Source organism: Rhinolophus sinicus, linkage group LG02 (genome assembly GCF_036562045.2).
Source record: "Rhinolophus sinicus isolate RSC01 linkage group LG02, ASM3656204v1, whole genome shotgun sequence".
Taxonomy (NCBI): Eukaryota; Metazoa; Chordata; class Mammalia; order Chiroptera; family Rhinolophidae; genus Rhinolophus; species Rhinolophus sinicus.
In genome coordinates this window covers 53,165,907-53,190,506 of record NC_133752.1, presented here as the reverse complement: position 1 = coordinate 53,190,506, position 24,600 = coordinate 53,165,907, and the positions used below count along the sequence as shown (strand labels likewise).

Here is a 24,600-nt window from a genome sequence, read left to right as displayed (position 1 = left end):
TTGCTATGTTCTTTTTGGATTATTCATCTTGTTAACAGAAGACAATGTCATTGAGATGGGAAAATCATTCCGAAATTTGAGGCAAAGTTTTTTTGGAGAAAACCCCTCTGACGAGATTGAATCTCAGAAACATTAACTGTGCTAAGAGCAAGATGAAGAATAAATTACATGTCCCGAGATCATCATAGCTCTTTTTTTGTAATCAGTTGAAACCCCAGAACAGAGAGGAATAATTAAAAATCTCCATGAACAATACTGTAAGATGAGTATTCACACTTTATTATCATCAAACTTTCTCAGGATACTTGTGAAAATGGCTATGTCCTTTTATGTACCCACAAAGGTTTGTTAAGTGTCCATAACAGCCTGGAGATGACCAAAGCACCAAATAAGAGTTTATAAGGGAAAAATGGCAGAGTCAGGGTGGGACTGAGCCCAGGCAGTGTCAGCATTCTGCAAGCCTGCACATTTGTGTACCTTTCCCCTCTGTGGTATTGGTGTGTGTGCGTGTGTCTCAAGGACGGTGACCAGCAGGGCTCTGTTGATACCTTTTCATGGTGAATTTGCCACCTCAACAAGACTTGAGAAAAATGTTTTCATAAAAGCTGGGAAAAGACACCACAACCAAGCCTGGGATTTCCTTAGATGCTGCCAGGGACTTAAGGGAAGCTTCATTCACTTACTCACATTCTCCTATGATTGTCCTTTGCCTCACAGCAGGCTCTAAGCCCTAGAGTGCATTTCTCGTGGGCCTATAGCGAAGCTGGATCAGATAGCAATCTATGAATTGTTAGGAGTGGCTATGAAAATGCTTCTTCAGACGGGAAATTTCATAGCCATAGCATTTAGGAAACTTGGGACTAAGTGGTAGAAAATTAGTTCTCATTTAGATTTTACAATGTCTCACAAGCTAGGGTTTTGAAGCAATACTGAGAAGGAGAGGGAGACTACATTGATAATATCTCACTAAGTTCAACCCCATATAGGTGTTGAGTTCATAGGTTAAAAATAGTCCAATATCCGTAGTGCTACATGTATTAACCTAATGTTAAGATACCAGTAAATGTCAATGAAAGAACATCCAAACCTGTGGAAAGCCCTAGTAAGAATTTATTTAAGCCAAAATTTTGAGAACGTGCCCAAAAGCAATATCGCAATGGATTGAGAAAATGCTCCAGAGAAAGGCAGTTTTATAGGTTTTTAAATACATTTAGAATCAAAGGAGCAAAAGTGTAAGGAAGTTTACATGAAATCTATTGGTGGTAGATTAGGGAGGTGGGAGAAAAAGTGGGGAAATCTCTAGGATTGGATAAGAAGGAAAATGAAGAGATATACCTTTTTTATACTGGTGGGCACAGAATAGTTAACATTTAACAATTATAACAGAGATGGTATGTGGGCAAGACTAAAACAATGAAGAGTTTGGGCATCTTCATACTCTGTTGCCTCTTTTTGAAGAGTCTAGAAGAGAAAGAAAACTGCTATTTCAAAGGTATATTATCCTAGATGCACAAGAATAGACAGGGTTCCCTTAAAGTAAAGATTAACCTTTTACTAAGGAAACCACAGGCCTGGGATGTGACGACCCACCATGACCTTCCCAGTCAGGAATTAACATTCAGATCAGCCCGTGTAGTTATTTTCAGTCACTGGGCTTGTTGGGTCTGCGTAGTCCTTTTTTTGTTTATAACCTGGTGTGTAATAGAGATTCTGTCCCAAAGTGAGCCCGAGAGGACTCTAACAGGGACATCTTTAGATTGTCATACTGAGAGGCTGGTAAAATTGTAGGGACAACATCAAGTAATATAGTTGTTACGTCTGGCAATCAAGAGCAATGACTCCTTTCCATTCACTACTTCATTCACTCCTCACATCCACCCTATGAGAGAGTTGTAGGTGATTGTCCTGAATAATTTTCTTGGAAAGTTCCTTATAAATCTCAGGACTTCAGATCCCAGCCAGAAGGCCTTCACAAGTACAAATGGGTATTGCTTAAAAATAGTCCAAAGCCCCTATAACTTGGATTTAATGCTTGTCATGAAAAATTCAGTCACTTGACTGATATAACAAAATAGACATATACTGCAACTCTCTCCAAAACAACTAGCTGAGTGTTATCCCTGAGCTGATTTGGGTTTAAGGCCACTTAAGTTCCAAGACCAATAAGTTATAAAAGTTTACTAGAATCCCAGTCTCTGGGAGAATTTCCATAAATTGTTAAAAAACAGTGTCAAGATGTCTCCCCTAAACATCCCACTATGGAATGTGTCCAAAACAAGCCAACACTGTATAACAGTGACTCACAAAAGTTCCGGTGCTGCTTCCGCCGTCTCCACACACATTCTCCACCCTGTTTATGCTCCAGGAAACTGATTTTCCCAACTGCTTCTCCAAAGCTTCCTTGCCCCTTGGTTTCTTGTTTGGAGAGAAGTTGGAATGTGTCTACTGCACTACCCTGTCCTCCCCGTGCTTTGCTGTGGTTCTGGTGGTCCCTGCATCCCTCCTGGGCCATGGGTCCTGTTAAATGGCCCCTCTTCCATAGTCCAGTTTTCGAAGGCTCTGATAACACCATCCCTCCCTTGTCCATGCAGGCCTAAAGATCGTAATGGTTTCATCCAGATCCTAGTCCTCGGGGCTTCATCGCCCCTGTGGATTCCTTTAATTAATCCTGCCCACAGTCTGTGTCTACGAGGTCTGACAGTTACGTTTGCGAACTCATCCTAGAAAAAGTGCTACATACCTCATTCCTGAACATCATTATGGTAACCTTCAAAGTACGCCCCTTGGGAAGCTGTGCACTGACGCCAGTGCCTAGTCCACCCTTCAAAGCAATTTTGGAACTCTTTTTCAGGAATGGCCATCAGAGTTGTAGTTGTATTACCCTTGATGTCTTGAATGTCATCAAAATGTCTTCCTTTCCATATTTCCTTTATCTTCAGGTAAAGAAAGAAGTCATTGGGGGCCAGATCAGGTGAGTAGGGAGGGTGTTCCAAGACAGTTATTTGTTTGCTGGCTAAAAACTCCCTCACAGACAGTGTCCTGTGAGCTGGTGCATTGTGATGAATGGGCCATGGATTGTTGGCAAGAAGTTCAGGTCGTCTAAGTTTTTTATGCAGCATTTTCAGCACTTCCAAATAGTAAACTTCGTTAGCTGTTTGTCCAGTTGGTACAAATTCATAATGAATAATCCTTCTGATACCAAAAAAGGTTAGCGATATCGTTGTAACAAGTTCGCGAACTTAATTGTCGCTCCTTGTCGTCCCTTTTCAAAACTCATTATTTAAACCTTTGTGTATGCTGTTTCTCTTCTGCCAGAACTTTTACGCAGTCCTTAAATTCCATGCCTTTTGGTTATAGTTTTCTAATATAAATCAGAAACAAACACTTGAACTCAAACCATGCATTAATTTTAAAGTTGCCCAGGGTTATAATTAGTGGTGTGCTGATAAATGTTTCACAACTGGCTTTTGAAGTCAAGAGAGACCTCATTTTGTCACATTTGCTAGTTTTCTAGCTTTATATGCCCTACCATGCCAAATTAACCTACCTGCATAACATTACCATCACTGAACATGGAGTTGGGAAGAGATGCACAGGAACACAACCTTGTACAGTATTTCTACCACACAGCTATAATAGACGTGCACGACTGCAAGAGCATCAATAATAGCAAGATACAGTAAAATAATTAGGGAGTGATTAATTTTTAGGACTTTTGTTTTTAACATAATTTATTCAACTAACTGTGTTTATTTAATAATATAACTTTAATAATGGCTGTGTTTAATAACTGGCTTGCAAAATTCCTGTAAACTTAGCAATCGACTTTTGTATGCCAAGACAGTTCAGCACACCACTGTAAGAGCAAACATATCTGGTACCCACAACCACTTGGTCAATTAAACCAGCTTTTGTTAGTTTTTGCCTCACATTTTACCATCTATTTTAAATATACCTCAATAATTTTGCTCTAAAATTTTATATTTGACTCTCAAATTATTCTATTTAGCAGAGAGAAAAGGTGATATAAGAAAATTAGCTTCTTATAAAACTAAAAAGTAGTTCTATATTCAGACGGGTGAAAATTTTATCAAATAATCTCTGGATTTTTTTTTTTTTTCTGGATGACTATAAATCTGGTTTCTGGGATCTTAACATTTATCACTGTTACCATTATTATCATCTAACATTTCCTTCTGAGAAAATGTATCCTTAGAGGGAAAAATATTAGTTTTATAATCATGCATGATTCTAGTTTAAATGGTGGTAACTGCGCAGTTGTTACAACTAGAAAAATTCACAAAATAGTTAGAGTGCATTTTATTTTAACGGTGCCATCCTGACACCAAAGATCGTAAACTCCGAATCTGGAACAATAAAAATAAATCCCATGTAAACACCACCTGTTACTCATTTCCTTCTGGATATAAATCCAGGTCTATTATTTCTTGGTTGTGTGGAACACAACCTGTGGAAATTACCAAATTGCTCTGAGCCTGTCTCTGTATTTGGAAAATAGAGGTAACCACACCTCATTTACACTGGTTAGTAAGCATTACATGAGACCATGATCGCAAAGTGCATTCCTCAACGTCGAGCATAAATAACAGGTTCTCAATAAATATCCTCTCCTGCCCATGTGCTAATCCCAGAATTTTCCAGGATGAGGTAGGACTTAGTCTGTTGTGGCGATCTTTGAACGGGTGTCAGGAATTATAAGGCAGAACAGAAGGCGGAAGACCATCTTATCTTCTCCCTTGGCAGAAAGCTCATCGCTTTAGATTTGTAAGTCCGGTGCAAGGCTGGTAGGCTCTGGCTTTTAAGCAAGACTGTCTCTCTGCTTTCTCCATGGCAGCAACTTTTCCATTTAAGGAAGGATGTTTTCTTAAACCAGTGGTTCTTAAGCTCTAGGGTCCATCAGAATTACCTGAAGGGCTTATTACGACAGTAGTATGTCTGGGGAAGGAGCCGAGAGAATTTTCTCTTCTAACAGGTTCCCAGCTTGGAGAACCACTGTTCTAGTCTCTTCAGCTCATGTGCTGCAGTCTAAGCCAGTGATTTCCCTCTAAGTCCCAACACCTCCTGTACTAGTTAAAGGGGCATCATGTATTATCCTACTGTAAGACAAGAAAAAAATGCAGTCTGATAGTTTGAGTAACTGTAGATAAACCAAATCAGAAGTTTACAAACATCTAAATGACAATTCATTAGTCCTAATCCTTTTCTTCAAGTTAGTCTTTTCACTAAAACTTTTCTTAGGCTAAGTGCAGTGGCAAAAGGCTACTTGACTCCATGACTGAGAAATATGGGGCACACTGATTTAAAATTAAAAAGAAACTAAGAATTCTTTCAAATGACAATGTTCAAATTTTTCAAATTGTGTTGTTTTCTTCTCTGATTGTCCCAATTTTCCTGGTGTCCCTTTTATCCTAAAGCTTCAATGTTTCAAGTCATTTCTCCAGAATTTAGTAGTATATATAAAAATTATAAATCATGAATTATTGACTTTCATTTCACTTGAGTTTGTGTTGATCTCAGTTAGATTGTAGACACTTATATCCAAACCACATTTCTTTTTTTCCTTTTTGTCTTCCATAGCACTTAGCACAACGCTTTATAGGTAGTGTGCAGTCAATAAAGAAAATAAACCCACACCGCTGTTTTGATCAAAAAGCAATAAAATAAAGAGAAAAACAAGGTACAGAACTGCAAATAATGTGCTGTCTTTTGTGTGCTAAAGGAAAGAAATAAGATTGTGTAGTAAACTGTTTTGCTTGATTTTACAAGCAACAGTGGAAGGACATATGTAAGAAACTAAAGAAAAAGTGTTTATCTGAAGGGAGCAGCAGAGTGGGACAGTGGGAAGAGATACGAGTAGGACTTTGGTGTACATCTTTTTAGAGTTTAAAAAAAAATATTTTTTTACCATGTGAAAGGTTCATCAACTAAAGAAGTTGAATTACCTCCTTTTCTCTTTTAAATTTTTCTTAGTATTGATCATGATATTTATTCAATTAATGTTTGGCTCTACAGGATGATTGAACTGCATTGCTTGGAGGGCAGCAGCAGACAACACAGTGTGGCTCATGCTCAGAGAAGTGTTTGTTTCGAATTGCTGCTCTAACAGATTACCACAAACTTAGTGGTTTAAAATGATACAAATTTATTATCTTACAGTTGTGGAGGTCAGAAGTCCAAAATGGGCCCACCAGGCTGAAATCAAGGTGTTGGCTGCATTCCATCTAGAGGCTCCAGGGGAGCATCCATTTCCTTGCCTCTTCCGGTTTCTAGACGCTGCCTGCCCTCCTTGGATCACCCTCTCCTGGCCCTCTGTCTTCAAAGCCAGCAATGACCAGTTGAACCTTTCTCACTGTGCCATCTCTGCTCAGACTCTGCTTCCCTCTTCCCTGATTAAGGACTCCTGTGACTACATCTGGCCCACTCAGATAATCCAGGATAATATCTTTATATTAAGATCAGCTGATTAACAACCTTAATTCCATCTGCAACCATAACTCCTCCTTGCCCTGTAACATAACATAGTCACAGTTTCCAGGGATGATGTTAGATATCTTTGGGGGCCGTTGCTCTCCGTACTACATATGCCTATCATAATTTGGTATAGAGTTTTGAATCACACAAACCAGAATACCCAAACCACCTGCCCCCTCTCCTGCTGCTACATATAAACCAGCATATGAGTCTCCTTTGTTGAATAATTTACTTCCTGAAATGAAAAGGACCCACTCAAGGAATGCAGCCATTTAGTTTATATTTCTTCCCTGTCTACTGAGCTAACAGGGGTCATGAATAATGCCAGTTTTTGTGGTTAAAAAATATGACTACAACTATAGAGCTTTTGAATTTAAAAGAAAAATGTTTTCACCTAGATCACTGGCTAGTCCTTTCTCCTCTCCCTTATTCCTGAGGCAGACCCTTGGGTCACCCTCTTGGCATTATGTGTAGATTTATAGGCAGTATATTGTAGTGATTAAGATAAGCTTTGGAGCCAGGTTGCCTGGGCTTGAGTCTCTACTACATAATTTATTGGTCAAGTGACCTTGGGCCAGAGTCTTACTCTGCACAGTTTATGTAACTCCTAAAAATAATATATATTAGGACCTACCTACTTGTTGGGGTAAGAAATAAGACGATGGTGCAAAGCATTTATAACAGTGCTTGGCACGTAGTGGGTACTTAAAACGTTAGCTAGTATTGTTGATTATTTTGTAGTTCCAAACACCAAAATAATATGTGATGGCTTATTGAGTTCTCTTTCCTAGGAAATTCTTATTTCCATGCCTAACACTCTCCTGGCATCTTGAGGCCTTCAATATTTCTACCTGTCCCCCGGTCCTGAATATTGGATGTAGGGGTTTCTCTAGTTGTCCTTGTTTCACTTGACAAAGCTTGGCCATGTTGCTGGCTCCCAAGTCCCCACAAAACCTCTCTGCATACTGCTGAAATGGATTAGGTGATTGTTCAGAACTATCCCCTCCTGCCCTACCCCATGGGCAGAGTATCCTACTTCCTCCTTTGTCTTTGGGCTCAATACTTGCTTTGGCCAATAGGCTATTAGCAGCCATAATGCAAGCAAGCGCTTGAGAGGTACTTGGCAGTTGAATGTGCCCTCTTGTACTCCAACAGTGCCAGGAGAACAGCTCCCTCCAGGTAGCTCAGGCCCCAGGCAGAGCCATCTTAGCCATCCTACACATCTGAGAGAATAAATGCCTTTTTTAAGCCCCTGGGTTCTGGGGTGGTTTGTTACATAGCATTATGGCAGCAGTGACTAACTGATACATTTGTCCATCCTCTTAAAATTTTTCACACTACTGACCCATTTAATAACTAATGTTTGAAACAACCTAGTCTGCAAGCCTATTCATCACTTCTCCTAGTAACCAATCACTCCCTATGCCAAACATGCAAGTGTTTACTCCCTTGTCTTTCCTTACTTTATTTTCAAAGGGTAACATCATCAACTCACACACTTGTAATAAAAAAGCTATGTACAATAATGTTCATTGCAACATTATTCATGGTAGTGAAATATTGAAACAAGGTAATGACCATCATCAGGAAATGATGAGTAAACCATGATACAGCCACACAATGGAATATTACACAGCAGTTAGAATGAATGAACCAGAGTAGCTACTAGGGTAGCTAGAGTTGAACAGAAAGAGCCAGTGGCAGAATATGCATACATCATACTACCATTTACTTAAAGTTTAAGAACCTGCAACATAGTATTATGCAATATTTATGGCTCTATCAATATTTTGAAGTGAGTATAACAACATGTACAAGAATAACACTGAGTTTATTGTTGGGTTGTGTCTGAAGAGAGGAGGAAATGGATCAGAAAGGACACAAAAGGAATATGAATTATATCAGTATATCTTTTTAAATACCTTGAAAATATTCAAAATAAAAGCATTATGTTTAAGATTTGATAAGACTGGGTTGTGAGTATATAATATTACTATATCATTTATTCTTGTGGATATCTTTAAAATATTTTACAATTAAACATTTTTTTAATAGCAATATTTTTAAAGAAAGACTGTGAGAGTTATTGTTAGCTGCTTGCCATGGTCTGAATGCTTGTGTCCCCCCGACCCCCCAACATTTATATGTGGAAACCTAATTCCCAAAGCGATGGTATTGGAAGTGGGCATCTTCGGAAGGTGATTCAGTCATGTGTGTGGAACCCTCCGGAGTGGGATTAGTGCCTTAATATAAGAGACCCCAGAGAGCTCCCTTGTCCCTTCAGCCTCAGGAGGACACAGTGAGAAGACAACTGTCTATGAACCAGGAAACAGGCTCTGACCAGACATGGAATCTGCGGTGCTTTGACCTTAGACTTCCAGCCTGCAGAACTGTGAGAAACTATGTCCGCTGTTTAGAAGCCACCCAGTCTATGGTATTCTGGGCTAGCAGCCAGAGGGACTGGGGTACTGCTCTTCTCCCTTCTAGGTCAGGCTGTCCCCTACCCTCCCGGCTGTTCTCTAATTTGGCTTCTGAACAAATCCGAGAATTTGCTCCACCCTAGAGCATCACCTGCTTCTCTTTTGCTCTCAGACCTTCACTATGGACTTCTGCACTTTCTGCTACATGTGGAGAACCCAACTAATGTGAAAGGCAAGACACAGAACTGTGAAATCTGACCTGGAATAACCTATAGCCACCACAATTGCCCCAATCCCACTTCGAATTAGCTCTCACTTTTGAATTCCAAATGGGACTCTACAGTGTCTCCCACTAGGACTTTAATTTTCTCTACTCTGACGTATTTTTTTTTTTAATGGAACATGCAGAACTATCTTTTTAGAAGATGGATCAGATCACCATGCCAGCCTCCCTCTTAAACTTTCAATAATTCCCAATTACTGCTAAATTATGCCCAGATACCTGAAGCTTGTTATTCAAAATTCAGCCCAGCCCAGAGGTGAGGTAACATAAGGGCTAAGGCCAATGTTGACTGAGTCCCAGTTATGACACTTTCTACTTATGTGACCTTGGGTAAATCACTTAACCTTTCTAATCCTTAGTTTCCTCTGCTACAAATTCTGATCAAAATAGCACTTCCCAGAGTTTCTTTGAAGATAACAGAGGTGATGGTGTTACCAGGAACGATGACGTACTTTGGCTTCAGCTTCTGTCTTCTTCAAGGAAAGAATTCAGTCAAGAGACAGGGTTTGTACAAAATAGGACAGCAAGAAGGTTATTAGTAAAAGCAAGTATGAGGTAGACTCAAAACATACGGTGAATGTTTATATTTTAAAGAATTTATTACAATAAAAGACACATTGCCATGAATCCCTGTCAAAATACTCCCCCTCACTTCAAACACACTTATCCCATGGTTCTTGCCACTTTCTGAGGCAGTTCTGGAAGTCTTTAGTTGCGCTGTTGTGGCTGCCTCGATGTCATGAATTGATTCAAAACGTTTACTTTCAGGGTCATTTTGATTTTGGAAAAGAGCCAGAAGTCGCACGGTGCCAGATCCAGTGAGTAAAGTGAATGAGGACACACCATGTTTTTATTTGACAGAAATTGCTTTATCAGAAGCGATGTGTGACATGCAGCGTTGTCATGATGGAGGATGAAGTAGACACATGAAAGAGGACGTCCAGAACTGCTTCAGAAAGTGGCAAGAACGATGGGGTAAGTGTGTTCGAAGTGAGAGGTTGTATTTAATGGGAATTAATGGCAATGTGTCTTTTACTATAATTTTTTTAAATTTAAACATTCACTGTATCTTTTGATCATACCTCGTACACTCCGAGACATGGAGTCTGCCGACCCAAAAGAGGGAAGCAGCCGCGCATTACATTGTGTGAGGGTTTTTGTCCCTATGCGTAGAATTCTCTCCCCCTCTCCCTCTCTGTTATCTTTCTCTTTCTCTGCTGAAGTGCCCTGTTCTCCCCCTGGTTCTCAGGGCATACACATGAAGGTTGTTTCTTAGGGCATGCACATAAACCTATTACTATCCCATGATTTATTTGAGAAGCTCATTAAAAAAAGGTCCTGAGAAGCAGGATGTACATTCTGATAAGCGGCGTGATTTCTCTCTCTCCAGCATTTTTCTTTCTTCTAACAACATATCTTGCTAAGCAAGCAAGGTGTTTGTGCCCCAAGTGAGAGCAGCTGCAAGGGGCCTTGACCCAGGTAGGAGCAGCTGCAATGGGGCCTCCTAACCCGGGCTAGTTCCCTCCTTTTCCTGCTCATTTCTACATTTCTCCCTACCCTACCAGTGGCATCAAGCATTACTTCAAAGCTTGATACCCAATAAATGGTCGCTTTTATCTTCTACTCCATCCTTCAACACATAGCTGCTCATAATTCCCTCAATACACATATGGCTTTAATTTTTTAGCCTCCTTTGTTCCCTTTGGTTGTTCCAAATGCCTAGAATGCCCTTCCACCTTGTTATCTTCTGGAGTCTTTGGTTCCAAACCTCACACTAGAAAGCAAATAAGCTTAGCAGAGGGATTACAAACTACCTGGGTTCAAAAATCTAGCTCTGCCATTTACTCCCTGTAGGACTGCTTAAATTACCTAATCTCTGTCTGTTTCCTTATTTACAAAATAGGGGTAATATTAGCATCTACCTAATAGGGTTGTTGCAAGATTTAAATTAGGGCACATCTGTAAAGAATTTAGAACCGTGCCTGGCAAAAAGTAAATGCTAGATAAACTTCATGGGCTGTTACTGGAGTGAGGACTGTCTAATCTGAATCCACAGTGCCTAGAACAAAATAAGCGTTGCAATAAATCTGAAGAATTTAGTGTAATTGAAGAAGTGAAAACTGAGGAAATGGGTTTCAATATGAGGATGGTGGAAAAGGGGGCAGGAAAGTTTAGAGAATTCGAGGGGACACAGGGTTAGGGGCAAATCTGTAAAGAACTCGAGATTTAGCAGCCGATGGGCGTGGCCTCGGGTGGCTTTCAGGTGGAGTCGGAGGCTGGAGAAGGGGCGGGAGGAAGGGGCCGGAGGAAGGGGTGCGGTCGCAGTCGCGGACCAGGAACCAGCTCCAAGCACCAGCCTGCGGGGCGCACACCTGGCTCGCAGGGCGCTAAACTAGCTCGAGGTTCTCTGGCACACGGGTCCCAGCGGCCGAGCTTCAGGGTAAGTCCAGCCTCTCCGCGCGCAGCCGCGAGCCTCTCCCGCCGCCCGGCTGCCCCGCGGCTACGAGCGGTCTGCGCGCCTCGCCCAGTTCCCTCGCGAGCGCGGCGCGGTCCCCGGCAGGGCTGACCTGGCGCCTGTGCTGCAAACCAACCGTGCCGCGCAGGTTTAGGGCCCGAGGGTCCACGGGCCCGAGAGTCCAGGTTCCCCATTTCAGATTAGAGGACAATGAGGTCCTGGGAGCAAAACTGCCGTGCCCTGGGAGGGCCACCCAGCTATGGTCACCGCGGGGCACAAGCTGACACCCAGCTGTCTGGGCGCCCTAGACCCTTCACTTTTCATCACAGCTAGCGGAGTAGGGATCCACTTGGCCATTTCTCTCTCCCACTCCCCAATCTTAAAGGTCTTGGGAACAGAGAAAGAGTAGGGCATCCGAAGGGTCCTCTCACTCCTCCCGGTCCAGGGCGTCTCGCAAGGGGTGGGGCTGCCTCCAAACTCTGTTCTGAAGACTCCGAACCCCACCCATTCTTGTGAGCACGTTGTCTTCTTCACCTAGGCAGTTTATTTTGTTTTTCTTAATATTTTTAGGAAGTAGAAAAAAAGTGTGTTTAGATATTGGGCATTGGGAACCCAGAAGTTTGCTTTCTCTTGAAAAGGCTCACCCATTCACTAGACATGAATCATTCCTCTGGCATTTGGTTTTTGAGTCAGCAGGTGGGGCATCTTGAGTACTTGATTGCAAATGACTTTATATAGGAAATTGTGCCCTAAGAAGTTCTGGGTTCCTGGGGGCCCCTCTGACTGCAGATAAGAAGTTGCACCCCAGTGCTAAATTCTTTCCAAGGATTTGTGATCTACACAGACCACAAGACTATCCTCAGGGAGAGCTCATTTACAACTTTTTTTTTTAATAATCAACATCATAAAAAATGTAACTTACTAAAACGTTATTTTGCAAAGGTGTCCCCGTTGGCTTTCATGAAGGCAGAAAACTTCAAACTGACAGAAAAGGGAATTTAAAATTGTAACCAGAACCTTGTTCCCGGAGCCCGCTGGTTGTGTAATCTGTTTAGAAATAGGCGTGGAGGAGGAAGTACAAGGAAATGATGTAGCCCCTCTAATCCCTTTCAGAAAAGGATGTTTAAAGTTCTATTGTTAGGTCATTTGGCCTGCACTGTGAAGTAGTTCTTTACTTCTTAAAACTTAAATCAGTAATAATTGTTAATAATTTACAAATTATACTGGATCAACACATATTGAATATCAGCTTTGACCATGTCTGGACCAGGCACTTGGGTGAGGCAGAAGCCTGGGGTTAATTAAGTTCATCCCTTTGGAGAGGGGCTGCCTAGATGCAGGCCCTACTCACTAGCTGTGTGACTGGACTGTTCCTGGACCTCTCTGTGCCCTGGCTTCTCCATATGCAAAGTGGAGATGTTATAAGTGATATTTAGCTCCCTAGATTTATGTGAAATCATTCATTCATTCAATGAGTATTTTTTATTTTTTTAGTACCTTGAATGCCCCAGTGAAGAAACAAGACAAAACTGTCTAGCCTTGTGAAATTGACTTTTGAATGCTTTTCGTAGTACCTGGCACACAGTAAGAACTCAAAACTCTAGCGGATGTGATGATACATATTACGTATTTTATTCAATGTCGCCAACAACAGACCTCGTGTCCCCTTTTTACAGATGAGGAAACTGGACTCAAAAGAAATTATATCTAGCTTAAACAGGCAAAACCAGAATTATCGATACCTTGTAGTCACTGTAGAGAGAGAGGGAAGTAGTGTTAGACTCTGTAAGGAGAGAGCCGATTGCACTAGGCTACAGAGAGCCTGAGAAAACGGGGACTAAATATTTCCAGGGACTAATGGTATAATTTCCTGTTGAACTTTGTTCTGGGGCTGTCATTGAATTTTTAGAATATTTTGTTCCCAGGATGGGTGGGAGTAACTTGGATTTCTGAATCAACCTGGGAGATCTGCCAGCATGTTTGAATAATGTCTACTTATGGAAAGTGTGCCTGGGATCCACCAAAGAACTGTCCTTTTCACCTCTGCACCCTACCAAGGACTGGACAGCCTGCTCTGGAGGCGTGTCTGTTTTTAAAGGGCTGTAGACTCAGAGCCTTGTAAAATGTAAATGAAGATTTCACAGTCAAATCAAGGAATCAAATTGAAGCCAGCTAAAATTTGTGTTGGGCGGCAATTTCCTGTGTTTTTGTTGTTGTTTCCTATGATGATAGTCTGTCCTGGTTAAAAGAAGTCAGCCATCAACATAGTTCTACTAGATTTTAAATGAGTCAAAAATTGGCTTTCCAGGAAACATATTTGTAAACTTTTAAGTTAGGGGGGGTTTTCTTCCTGTCTTGTTTGAGCCCTTTACAGATCTAGCACCACCCTTTGTATATAGCATGTGCTCAGTAAACGTTTGCTTAGCCAGTGGGCTACTCGATGTTAAAAAACATCCTGTTCTTGAGGTGGTTCCTGTTTGAACATTGGGTTCTGTTTTCTGGATTAAAGATTAAGGGTTGGTGAGATTATTGTGTTTGGAATCCTAGCTTTATACCGTTTAGTAATTTTTTTTTCTTATAATAGGTTAGAGTGATCTGAACTTAAGGCAAAGGTGGGATATCATGGCATCTCTCTGGGTAAGTAAAAATGAAGCGGTCCTAACACGGTAACTTAACTGAGTCCAATCAAAACACACTTTTTTGAAAGTTGATAAAAAGTTTATTTGAAAAAGTTGACACCTTCAAAGTTGGGGCACATTTCTGAAGGGCTGGGGGAGACAGAGGGTGTATTAGTTTTCTATTGCCGCCATGACCAATTATCACAAATTTAGCAGCTTAAACAGCACTCATTTATTACCTCACAGTTCTGTATGTTAGAAGCCCCAAATGGGTCTCGTGGCACTAAAATGAAGCAGTTGGCAGGGCTGCATTCTGTTCTGGAGATTTGAGGAAGAATCCACTTCTGAGGTCGTTTAGGTGGTTTGGCAGATTTAGTTCCTTGCAGTTGAAAGGCTGAGGTCCCTGTTTCCTTGCTGGCTGTCATCAGGGGCTGTCCTATCCCCTACAGGCTTCTGCCAGTCTTTGTACGTGACCCCCTACATCTCAGAACAGTAAGGATGCATCGAATCCTTCTCATGTTTGCAGTCTCTCTGGCTTCCCCTTTGGACCATCTCTCTTCTGCCTTCCTCTTCTTCCTCCGGCTGGAGGATGCTCACGTGGTGAGATTGGGCCCACTCAGATAATCCAGGATACTTTCCCGATTTTAAGGTCTGGAACCTTAATTATATCTGCAAAGTCCCTTTTGTTATATCACGTAACATTCACAGGGTCCAAGGATTATGGTGTGGAGATTTTAAAAGAGAGCTATTGTTCTGCCTACCATAAGGGGCTAGGAGTATGGAGACATCAGGTGGTGGTAGCATTTGTCACTAAGCAGCAAGAAGGAAAAGGGGGAGCAGATTAGAAAGGGGAAGCTGTGCTTGAGAGGAAAGGGGGCCCTTGAGTGAACAAGGAGGCTCCTGCAGCCTTTTCTTTCCTATTTTCCTCTTCTTCTCAAAATAAACAACTAACATTTATGAGTGAGATCTCTGAGAATAAGTAATAAATAAAACTCAGAACTACTGTGGAAAACAGAATGGCAGTTCCTCAAAAAAATTAAAAGTAGAACTACCATATGATCCAGCAATCCCACTTTTGGATAAATGTCCAAAAGAATTGAAAGAGGGTCTCAAAGAGATATTCGCATTCTCATGTTCATAGCAGCATTATTCACAACAGGCAAGAAGTGGAAACAACCCAAATGTCCATCAACAGATGAATGGATAATCAAAATGTGCTCTACATATACAATGAAATATTATTCAGCTTTAAAAAAGGAAGGAAATTTGGGGCATATGCTATAACATAGATGAACCTTGCGAACATAATGCTAAGTGAAATAAGCCAGTAATAAAAAGATGAAATACTATATGATTCCATTTATATGAGGTATCTAAAGTAGTCAAATTCATAGAGACAAAATAGAATTGTGGTTGCCAGGGCCTGGGGGAGGCAGAAAGGGAGAATTGTTGCTTTGAGTACAGAGTTTCTGTTCTTCACCATGAAAAAGTTCTGGAGAGCTGGTTCACACACTGTGAACAGTTTTACAACTACTGAATTGTACACTTAAAAAGGGTTAATGTGGTAAACGTTATGTTACGCTTTTTTACCACAATAAAAACAACACCCAGGTTTGTATAAATATTTATATCACTAAGTTTTATCTATTCTCTTTTTCCCTCTGCATATAAAAGTGCACGTGCGCGCGCTCGCGCACACACACGAGCAATCAAGTCCATGCTTTTCCACAAACTGTAGATGGGTCTGTGGGTCAGTGTTTGGTGAGTTGACTGGAGAGATCTGATCAAGAGTGAAGACTTCAGTTTCAGTGGTTACCGTTAAAGATGAAAGAATGGCTGGTTTGCTAGGTCTGTATAATCTAGGAATGTTGCAATCCTCCCATTGTTTCATAAACAATATGTTGCATTACTGCTTCCTTTGTTTGGAAATGTTGAATATCTCTGTTCATACATGTGTTCTACTACTTAACCCTTGATGAAAGGGCCTGATATCATAACAGTTTATACTCTTTGATTCAGTGTCCTTTGTCATATGTTGTCTTTAGGTCAGAGCAAGCACTCAGGCAACCTGCAAATTAGAATGTCTTAGAACATGACTTTTTATTAAGATACCATAGTAGTGTTTTTTTCCATATTTGCCTTCTATGCCCGCTTTCTCATGCAAATATTCTGAGCTCTTTCCTTCTTGGCTAATTCCTAACTTACTTTTACAGAATAATAATGAATGCAAATTACTGTTATTTGTACTCTCACATTAGTATTTTTATTATGCTACTGAAATTTTTCAAAATTAACTTATAATCACTGTAATCACCATGAACTACTCTAACATCCTAACTTGCTATACCTTCTCCCTTCCCCATTCCACACTCTAATTTGCAAAATGAGGAAGGGAAATATAGGGACTGTGGACCCAAGGGATAAAAGTTTTACAAAAATGTAACATCTCATAAATATGATGCCTACTAACTTGATCTCGTAGGAGTTCATCCAAAGGGTAATTAAACAATTAAAGCTGCAAGTACCTAGTGCAATAGGCTCTACCGGGAACAAAATAAAGATAATCCAGCCACAATCCCAGCTCTGTTTTTCATAAATCTCTAATGGTTAAAAGGCAGACTCTTGAATATGACCTCGAGCAAATTACTGAGCCTCTCACTATCTCAGTTTCCTCATCTGTAAAATGGGTATAATATTAGTACCTACATCACCTAGTGTTTGTAAGCATTAAATCAGTTCATGGAAAATGCATTGACAGTGCCTGGCATGTAGTAAGTATTCAGTAAGTGTTATAATCATTATCATTTCAATATATTGTTTTTTTCCTAAAAATATATTCCTTACTCATTAATATTCCTGCCACTGTTTTAGTAAAAGAGCTTCTGCCTGTTTCCAGGGCCTTAGTTTATTACAAATCTGCAGCTTCCTCCCCATTGGAATGATTCTGTCTGAGCTACCTAAAACAGATGGAGTCTCCCCAAATAGTCTTTTTGACTGGTCCTATTTTCAGTATTTTCTAGTGTTTTAAACATATATAAATATATATTTAAGACTTTATTTTTTTAGAGCAGTTTAAGTTCACAGCAAAATTGAGAGGAAGGAAGGTACAGAGATGTCCCACAAATCTCTGCCCCCACACATGCACAGCCTTCTCCAGTGTCAGCATCCCCCACCGAGGGGTACATTTGTTACAGTTGATGAACCTGCATTGACATATCATTATCAACCAGAGTCGATAGTTATAATTCAGTTCACTCTATGGGTTTGGACATTTATATATTTTTAAAGGCATATAATGCTCCATTCTCACTCCAAATGGGTATACTGCAATGCAGTTCTGACACTAACTACCAGGTTTAGGGCTCAGCCCTCACTTCAGGTGCCAGCTGCAAGTCTTAGAGCCACCTGCATTTCTGACCAATTAGCTATAAATCTGGACTTTCCATGACTCTCTGAGGTTCCATAATTCTCTTCCACAACTTACAGAACTCATTGAAAGTGCTATGCTTACAATTACAGTTTTATTATAAAGACTACACATGGGTGAGTTCTGGAAAGGCTCAGGAGGCAGAGCTTCTGTGCCCTCTTCCCATGGAGCCAGGCTTTGTCACCCTCCCTGCACATCGCCAGCTGGGAAGCTCCTCCAACCTCAGTGTCCAGAGTTCTTATGGGGGTTTCACTACATCGGTGTGATTGGTTACATCACTGGCCAGGCCTTTGAACTCAATCTCTAGTCCACCTCCCTTTTCAAAGTGCCAACCCTTTACTAAAGTCATGGCTGGTCTTCTTAGTGGTCAGTCCTGATCCTAAAGCTATCTAAGGGCCCACCATGAGTTACCTCATTAGCATAATAAAGACAGTTCTATGAGGAATTTCCAATGATTTTTGAGCTTCTGTGCCTGGAACCCAAGACAAAGACCAGATGTAGTCTTTATTATTCCACACATATATAACTCACATCAAGGTCTACAGAGTTTCCAAAACATCATGTTCCTTTATTTATTTATTTATTTATTTAAATTATATTACCACTGGCACTGGTTATCTTATGCTAATCAGGAGCCCTGATTGGAAGTTATATCTTTAATAATAAGTAACGGGGAAGTGAGTTAATGTTCAGTAATACATACAGATTAGCAGGCAGAATCACTCAAAACATGGGTTCCATGGAGAAGAAATAATAAGAGGGATTCGTCGTGGTGGAAAGGTTGAGAAAGGCTTATCTAAAGCAGAAAGTTGCTAATGGGAAAAGCTAATCCATGGTAATGTGTTCATGGTGAGAAATTAGCAGAGCTTCCCTTCCCCACCTGACCCTTCTTTCCTGTCTTTCCTGGGAACAAGATTGTGCAGTTTGATCCCTGAGGACACAAAGTTCCCCTTTCTGCTGTGTAATCCAAAGGAATGACACCAGTGGTAGGGCTCCCAGGACAGGAGCAATGTGCTAACATGAGAGAGAATTGGGGGAGGGTAATGCCTTTCAAATTCTGTCCCATGGATGACGCCAGCCCTGGGCATTTATTTTGATGCTGTTGGTCATGGATATAAGTAAGGAGTCTCTGAGAGCCCTGTCCAGTTTCATATGTGTTGCTTTGGTGGAGACATCCCATCAGACCTTTAGTTCCCGGTGTGTTTGCTCTTCCTGGCCATGCAAATGTAATATGTATGTGGGGAGAACACCTGTGTTACATGCCTGTGGAAGTGCTGAATTTCTCCTCTGGTCTTCTGTCTACCGCATCTCAGGGCTGGAAGATCTAGCTTTCTGACTATTTTAATTGAAATGAACTTTTAACACCCCAAGCAGAACAGGCATCATACCTGATTAGGTATTCTTCAATATGATTGCAACTTCCTGTCTGATGTGTGTTTTAAACCATATTCCCTGAAGCTCATTTAAATAAATACTGGCACTAAGACAGTTACACAAATGGGCCTCTGCAGGAAATTAATGGAGAACAGGTTAGACCTGGATTTCAAAACATGAGAGCTTTGTTTCAGGACAAAGCCTGGAAAGAAATCCTGTATAACCTGAGTGAGAACAAGAGAGGTTTTCTGGGAATGAATGGAATGAAGTGTAAAGAGCTGTACCTTGCCACTCCCTGTCTGACCCAAGCTCAACTACCAAGGAGGGAAGGTCTCTCTTTCATATCTAATCACAATAAAAAGTGTAATTTGCCCATCTAATGAGTGGCCTTTGAAGAAGTCTAGTAAATCAGAGGCAAAGAGGAAAACTTTTAGATTGAGAGCAAGGAATGTGAAGGGGAAAAGGTATGATTTGATTCTCTTGAAAGTGTTTTTTGGAGGATGCAAAGCAGTTAGAAAAATATTTTAGAGAACTGAACAAGAAGAGTATTACAGAAGTCTCACATGAATTAAAAGAGAATAAGTCAAAAGAGCAAAAAAATCTTAAAGTCCCATTATCAGATCTTTGCTCCTTTTATTTTCAACTGTTTGCATTTGATTAAATACCTCCCCTAGGTTCTGGACACATGTTTACATAGGAGTAGTGATAACCCCATGTGCACAGGATTGAGAAAAGGTGGAGACTGCATTTGTCAGATTTTTGACACACACCGTGGAGCTTTGAAAAGTCTGATAGTGGCATTTGAGAATTATCAAAGAAAGCAAGACCCAGAACAAGAAAGCATTTTTATTCACTTATTCATTTAACAAATATTTGTTAAACGTCTACTATGTGCCAGACACTGTTTTAGGTTCTGGGGATACAGCAGAGAAAGAGAAATTAAAAAGCATGGAGCTTACATGCGTCTGATTTTTATTTCTTTTCACTTTCCTAAACTTTATTACAGAAAAAGCGATGATGATAAATTTCTAGAATATAGTCGATTTTCTGGGATTCTTCCTCGAAAATGTGACATTTGATTTCCAAACACATGCCAGAGCGGACATGGTTCCCAATTATACTAAGTGGGTGACAAGCTGAAATCCTAAAATGCTTATCTTCCAGCTTTCCCCAGTCTGTGGTCTGTCTTTAGACCTGCAATAATTGCCTGAACAGCTGCTCTGGCTTCATTAATTTTTGTCTGTAGCTCTCTGAGCACTTCTACAAGCAGCAATCGCAGAATTTGAGCAGCTTCATTAAGAACTGCATCTCCTGTGTCAATACCAAAAATATGCTTTCTAAAGCAACATGCAAGCCTTCTTTTGTTTGATTTACTTTAATAACTGCATCCGGCGTCAGAGGCTCCTAGACCGAAGTATGAATTGCCTTAAGCATTACCAGGTAATCATTATGAATCTGAATCTGAAGAAGGTTAGCCAAAGCCATTACACCAGCCTTAAAGTCAGGATTATTTACATCCAAATTGGTCAATGGCTCTGTATTTTTAGCTGCATTACCAGCGTTTTTTGTATTGTCAGTTACCAAGTCCTTGTATGTTTCAGCATTACTTCCATATTCAAGTCTAACAGCTAAACCAAGAAGCCAGTCAATTGCTTCTTGTCTATCTTGAATCTTAAAAGGACCATTAACATCTCTGAGCTACTTTTCGAAGAACTTGGGCCAGTCACTGCTGTAGATGTTTCTTAAATTACCCCTGTCTTCAATCCTGTAATGTCTGATTTTCTGGTCTTCAAGCTAAATGATACAGTTTCTAAATTTTGTTTCATCTTTGTCATTGAAGCCAACAGGGTTTTGGTAGTTGAGGGCTGTCAGCTTGCATTGGAACATACCCCGCTTCTCGCTCTGGTCCCCTGAGCTTTGGCCTGGAGAAGAGAGGTGAGCAGGTGCCGGCCTCTCAAGCACTGGCGACACCGCCCCTGATTTTTATTAGGGAAGACAGATAATAAACAAAGAAATACATGTATAATGTGGAAAGTCAGCTGTACGCACTCTGGAGAAAAGCAGAGGTGGATAATGAGAGTGATGGGGCATGTTCTTTTCTGCTCACACATGTGAACAGAAGTCAACAATGGAGTGAGGGAATGGGCTAGGAGAGTATCAGGGCAACAGCATCCAGGCAGAGGGATGAGCAGGAGAAAAGCTTGGAGGCAGATGGGCTCGGTGTATTTGAAGAGCAACAAGAAAACTCCCATGAAGTAATAGGAAGGGACAAGGAGATTTGGGGAGGCATTACAATTCTCTTTTGTTCCTTCAAGATCTTCCAAGGGCCACAAAGCATCCCAGTAATCCCAATAGCCTTCACGTGAACTGTTCAAGGAGTTTCCATTACCTTGATTTACTTTAAATGAGGAAGCATTCTTAACTGTGTAGCAACTTTTTGTTAGGTTTGTCACTTCCCAAATACACCTCAGGAAAGGTGTCTATTCTCAGAAGATAGACATTCACAGAGCTGAGGATGTGGCCAGAATAGCCACATTAGTCTTCGACTTTTTGTGGCTGTTGGCCATTAGGAGACTTTAATCCAGAACTCTTAACTAAATTAATCACCTGACTTTGTGGTACAAAATATAATCTTCAGGTAGTTGTGCTAGATGACTCAAAAGAAGAGGAATATAAATTATTTCTAATCTGCTTTAAGCACATAATGAAAATTATTGTGAGAAACAAGGTTTGTGTTGATAAAGTCTTTCTGAGCCCAATGTTTCATGTTCAACCCAGATACTTGGGTTTGCTGCCTTTAATAGAGAAACCCTGAGTTCTTGGAGAGACAGCAAGGAAGATACAACAGAATCACTGGAAACATCCCCAGTGCACCAGGCATTCATCGCTTCTAGAACCATCTTTGAAAGACCTGGAATTGCCTGTAGTGCTGAGAGTGGCCATTAAAATATTCCTGACATGTCCCAAATCTCCCAGGATACAATTATCACTTTGATTTCTGGGCAATCGATATTTGGAGGAAGCAACTGCATCAGGCAGCCAATTGTCTAGGGTAAATTCCACACCTTGGGATGTCGCTGTCTTGCTTCCATCTATGTCCAGCAAACTCATTCAGGGTTATTTGTTAAACTCCTATCTGGAGGATGAGCACTGGGCTGAGAGCTGTATGTATTGTAATGAGTCAAACGAAAGGCCTCTGCCCTCTGAAACTTTATTTTCGAGGAAGTGGATACCCAGATATAAATAGTGAGAGATATTACCGAATGCTGAATATCCTGAGTAGGGAAGGTTGCCGAGATGGAGAATAGCAGCAGGAGGACCCACTCAGGTCAAGTGGCCAGGGCAGGCCTATCAGAGAAGATGGCCTTTAGGCAGAGAACTAAAGGTAGAAAAACATTCCAGACGAAGGAAACAACGCAAATAAAGGCATTAAGGTAAGAAAGAGTTCAACATTTATCAGCTGGCCTCTCAGAGAACTGAAGTGAGATGGGAAAAGGGGAGAGTGGCTGCAAAGTGGGGGTGATAAGGTGTGGGGACAGAGTCCCAGAGAGCAGTTTCCAGGCTCTTGACCTCACATGGAAAGGTGCTGTCTCGGTTATTAGATGGCCATCAGCTGTAATCAGATGGCCATCCACTGTAGCTGGGTGGTCATCAGCTGTAACCAGTCAGCCATTAGCCACTAATATAACTGCCGCGGTTATGCTAGGGGATTGGTTGGTTGGTTGGTTGGTTGGCAGAGAAGCGGATGGCAGATTGTGGCTAGTAAGTGCGGTTAGCAAGCGGGTTGTGGACTGTGGATCGTGTTGATCCTACTTCCTGTGTCTCTCCTGGCAGCCAGCGAGACAGGTACAGGAAGACCCCTCGTTGGGGTGCTGGTGGATGTTTGCTTTTGTGTCTTGACCAACCGCCAGCGAGAATATAGTGGTATGAACCCCCTGTCTATGGCTCCGTGCGTGTTCCTTTTTGGCCTCATCATGTCCTGCATACTTATGTGGGGAGCGGGAGCTGAGTCCCTGCATTACATAAGGGAGGTGGGTCAAACCCTGCCAGGCCATGTGGACGGTGCAAGGAGTTTGGACTTTATTCAGTATCCCAAGGGAGATCAGAGAAGGGTGTTCAATAGGGGAATGCCATCACCTCATTTACAGATCTCACAGATCCCTTGGCTGCTCTGTGGGAAATGGCAGGAGGTGGGCAACTGAAGGAGGTGGAGAGGAAGACTAGTGCAGATGTCCACCTCCAGGAGAGCGATGGGGACTTGGATGACAGCAGCCACAAGGAAGATGGGGGGAAGTGCACGTGAGATTATCTTTCTGAGATAGTTTCAACAGGCCTTGCTGATGATTGGATTTGGAGGGAAAGAGCAATGAAGGAATGAAAGGAGACTCCCAGGTTTCTGGTGGTTGGTGGTGCCATTTAAAGGGATGGAGCGGATTGAAAAAGCAAATTGGGGATGAGCTCAGGGACTGGAGTTGAATTGCCTGGGTTTAAATCCTGGCTGTTCCACAGACAAGATATGTGACGTTGGGCAAGTCTCTTGCCTCTCTGTGCCTCCGTCTTCTCCCTTGTAAAATGGGATCATAATGGGGTGGTTCTGAAGGCTAAAGGGTGCATGTATACATGTACCTATAAAGCTCAAGTGAGTACCATGTAAGTGTTACATGGGGGAAAAAATCAGCTTGAGAGGAAATAATGAGTTGATATGTGACATACAAAAACAGGTACATCAAGTAGACATTGCATATGTGAGACCAGTGGTGATCAAAATATTATAAGTCTGGGCTGGAGATATAAATGTGGGAGTTGTCTAAGAAAGAAAAACAAAACAAAAGAATGAAACAAGAAAAAATGAAAATAAAACGTGGGAGTTGTCTGCGTACAGAATGGGGAGTGGCGGATTAGAGGGAAAGAAAAGAGAAAGAGACTTTCTGTTTTAGAAGTACCTATTTTGTGGAGGTCAGGCAAAGGGGAGAATAAATGCAAGCTGGGCTGGCAGAAAACCCCCTGGGATGAGGCCCCGGGGCCAAAAGAAGTATTTGTCCAGCCGGCTTAACCATGATGACACATGCTCCTGAGGGTCAGGTTTCTCCTTATTATAATCGGGGTTTCATAGAAAACACACCACAAATTGTTTGTTTGTCTCTATCTTCCCTAATTTCTGAATCTCATTCATCTTTCCACTCCAGCCCAACTCTCTTGTCTATTATCACCTTCCAACGCTCTTGCTCTGAGACTCCCTGATGAAATCAGGAAAAGAAAAGCTAGCAAGTAGATGTTTTCTCATTTGAGTGAGTACAAAATGAAATGCAAACATCTCCTTTGGACCTCTTGGACACATTGCTAACTTAATGCAGCCATGACGTCATCTTCGCTTCTATCAGGCCTCTCTCAGGCTGCCAATCTCTGCTTCCCACCCGTGGCTTCTCTTGGCTGCCCTGGTGGAGAGTGTGCCTGCCATGATTAGTGATGGGGAGCAGTGATGGTTAGTGATGGTTAGTGATGGTTAGCAGTGATCACTGCCAGCCTGTGGG

At 41.4% G+C, this 24,600-nt stretch overlaps 1 protein-coding gene and 1 pseudogene across 1 annotated transcript in view; one reads left to right on the top strand and one right to left on the bottom strand.

Annotated features, from left to right (window-relative positions):
• Positions 1-11,497: 11,497 nt before the first annotated feature.
• Positions 11,498-24,600, top strand: part of ANXA3 (annexin A3) — a 54,494-nt gene continuing 41,391 nt past the window's right edge. The window contains exons 1-2 of the mRNA XM_019720189.2: positions 11,498-11,635; positions 14,235-14,287. Of these exons, the coding sequence (XP_019575748.1) occupies positions 14,273-14,287 (15 nt within the window). The 5' untranslated portion in view covers positions 11,498-11,635; positions 14,235-14,272. The remainder of the gene's footprint in view (positions 11,636-14,234; positions 14,288-24,600) is intronic.
• Positions 20,186-21,078, bottom strand: LOC109440027 (RNA transcription, translation and transport factor protein; annotated as a pseudogene).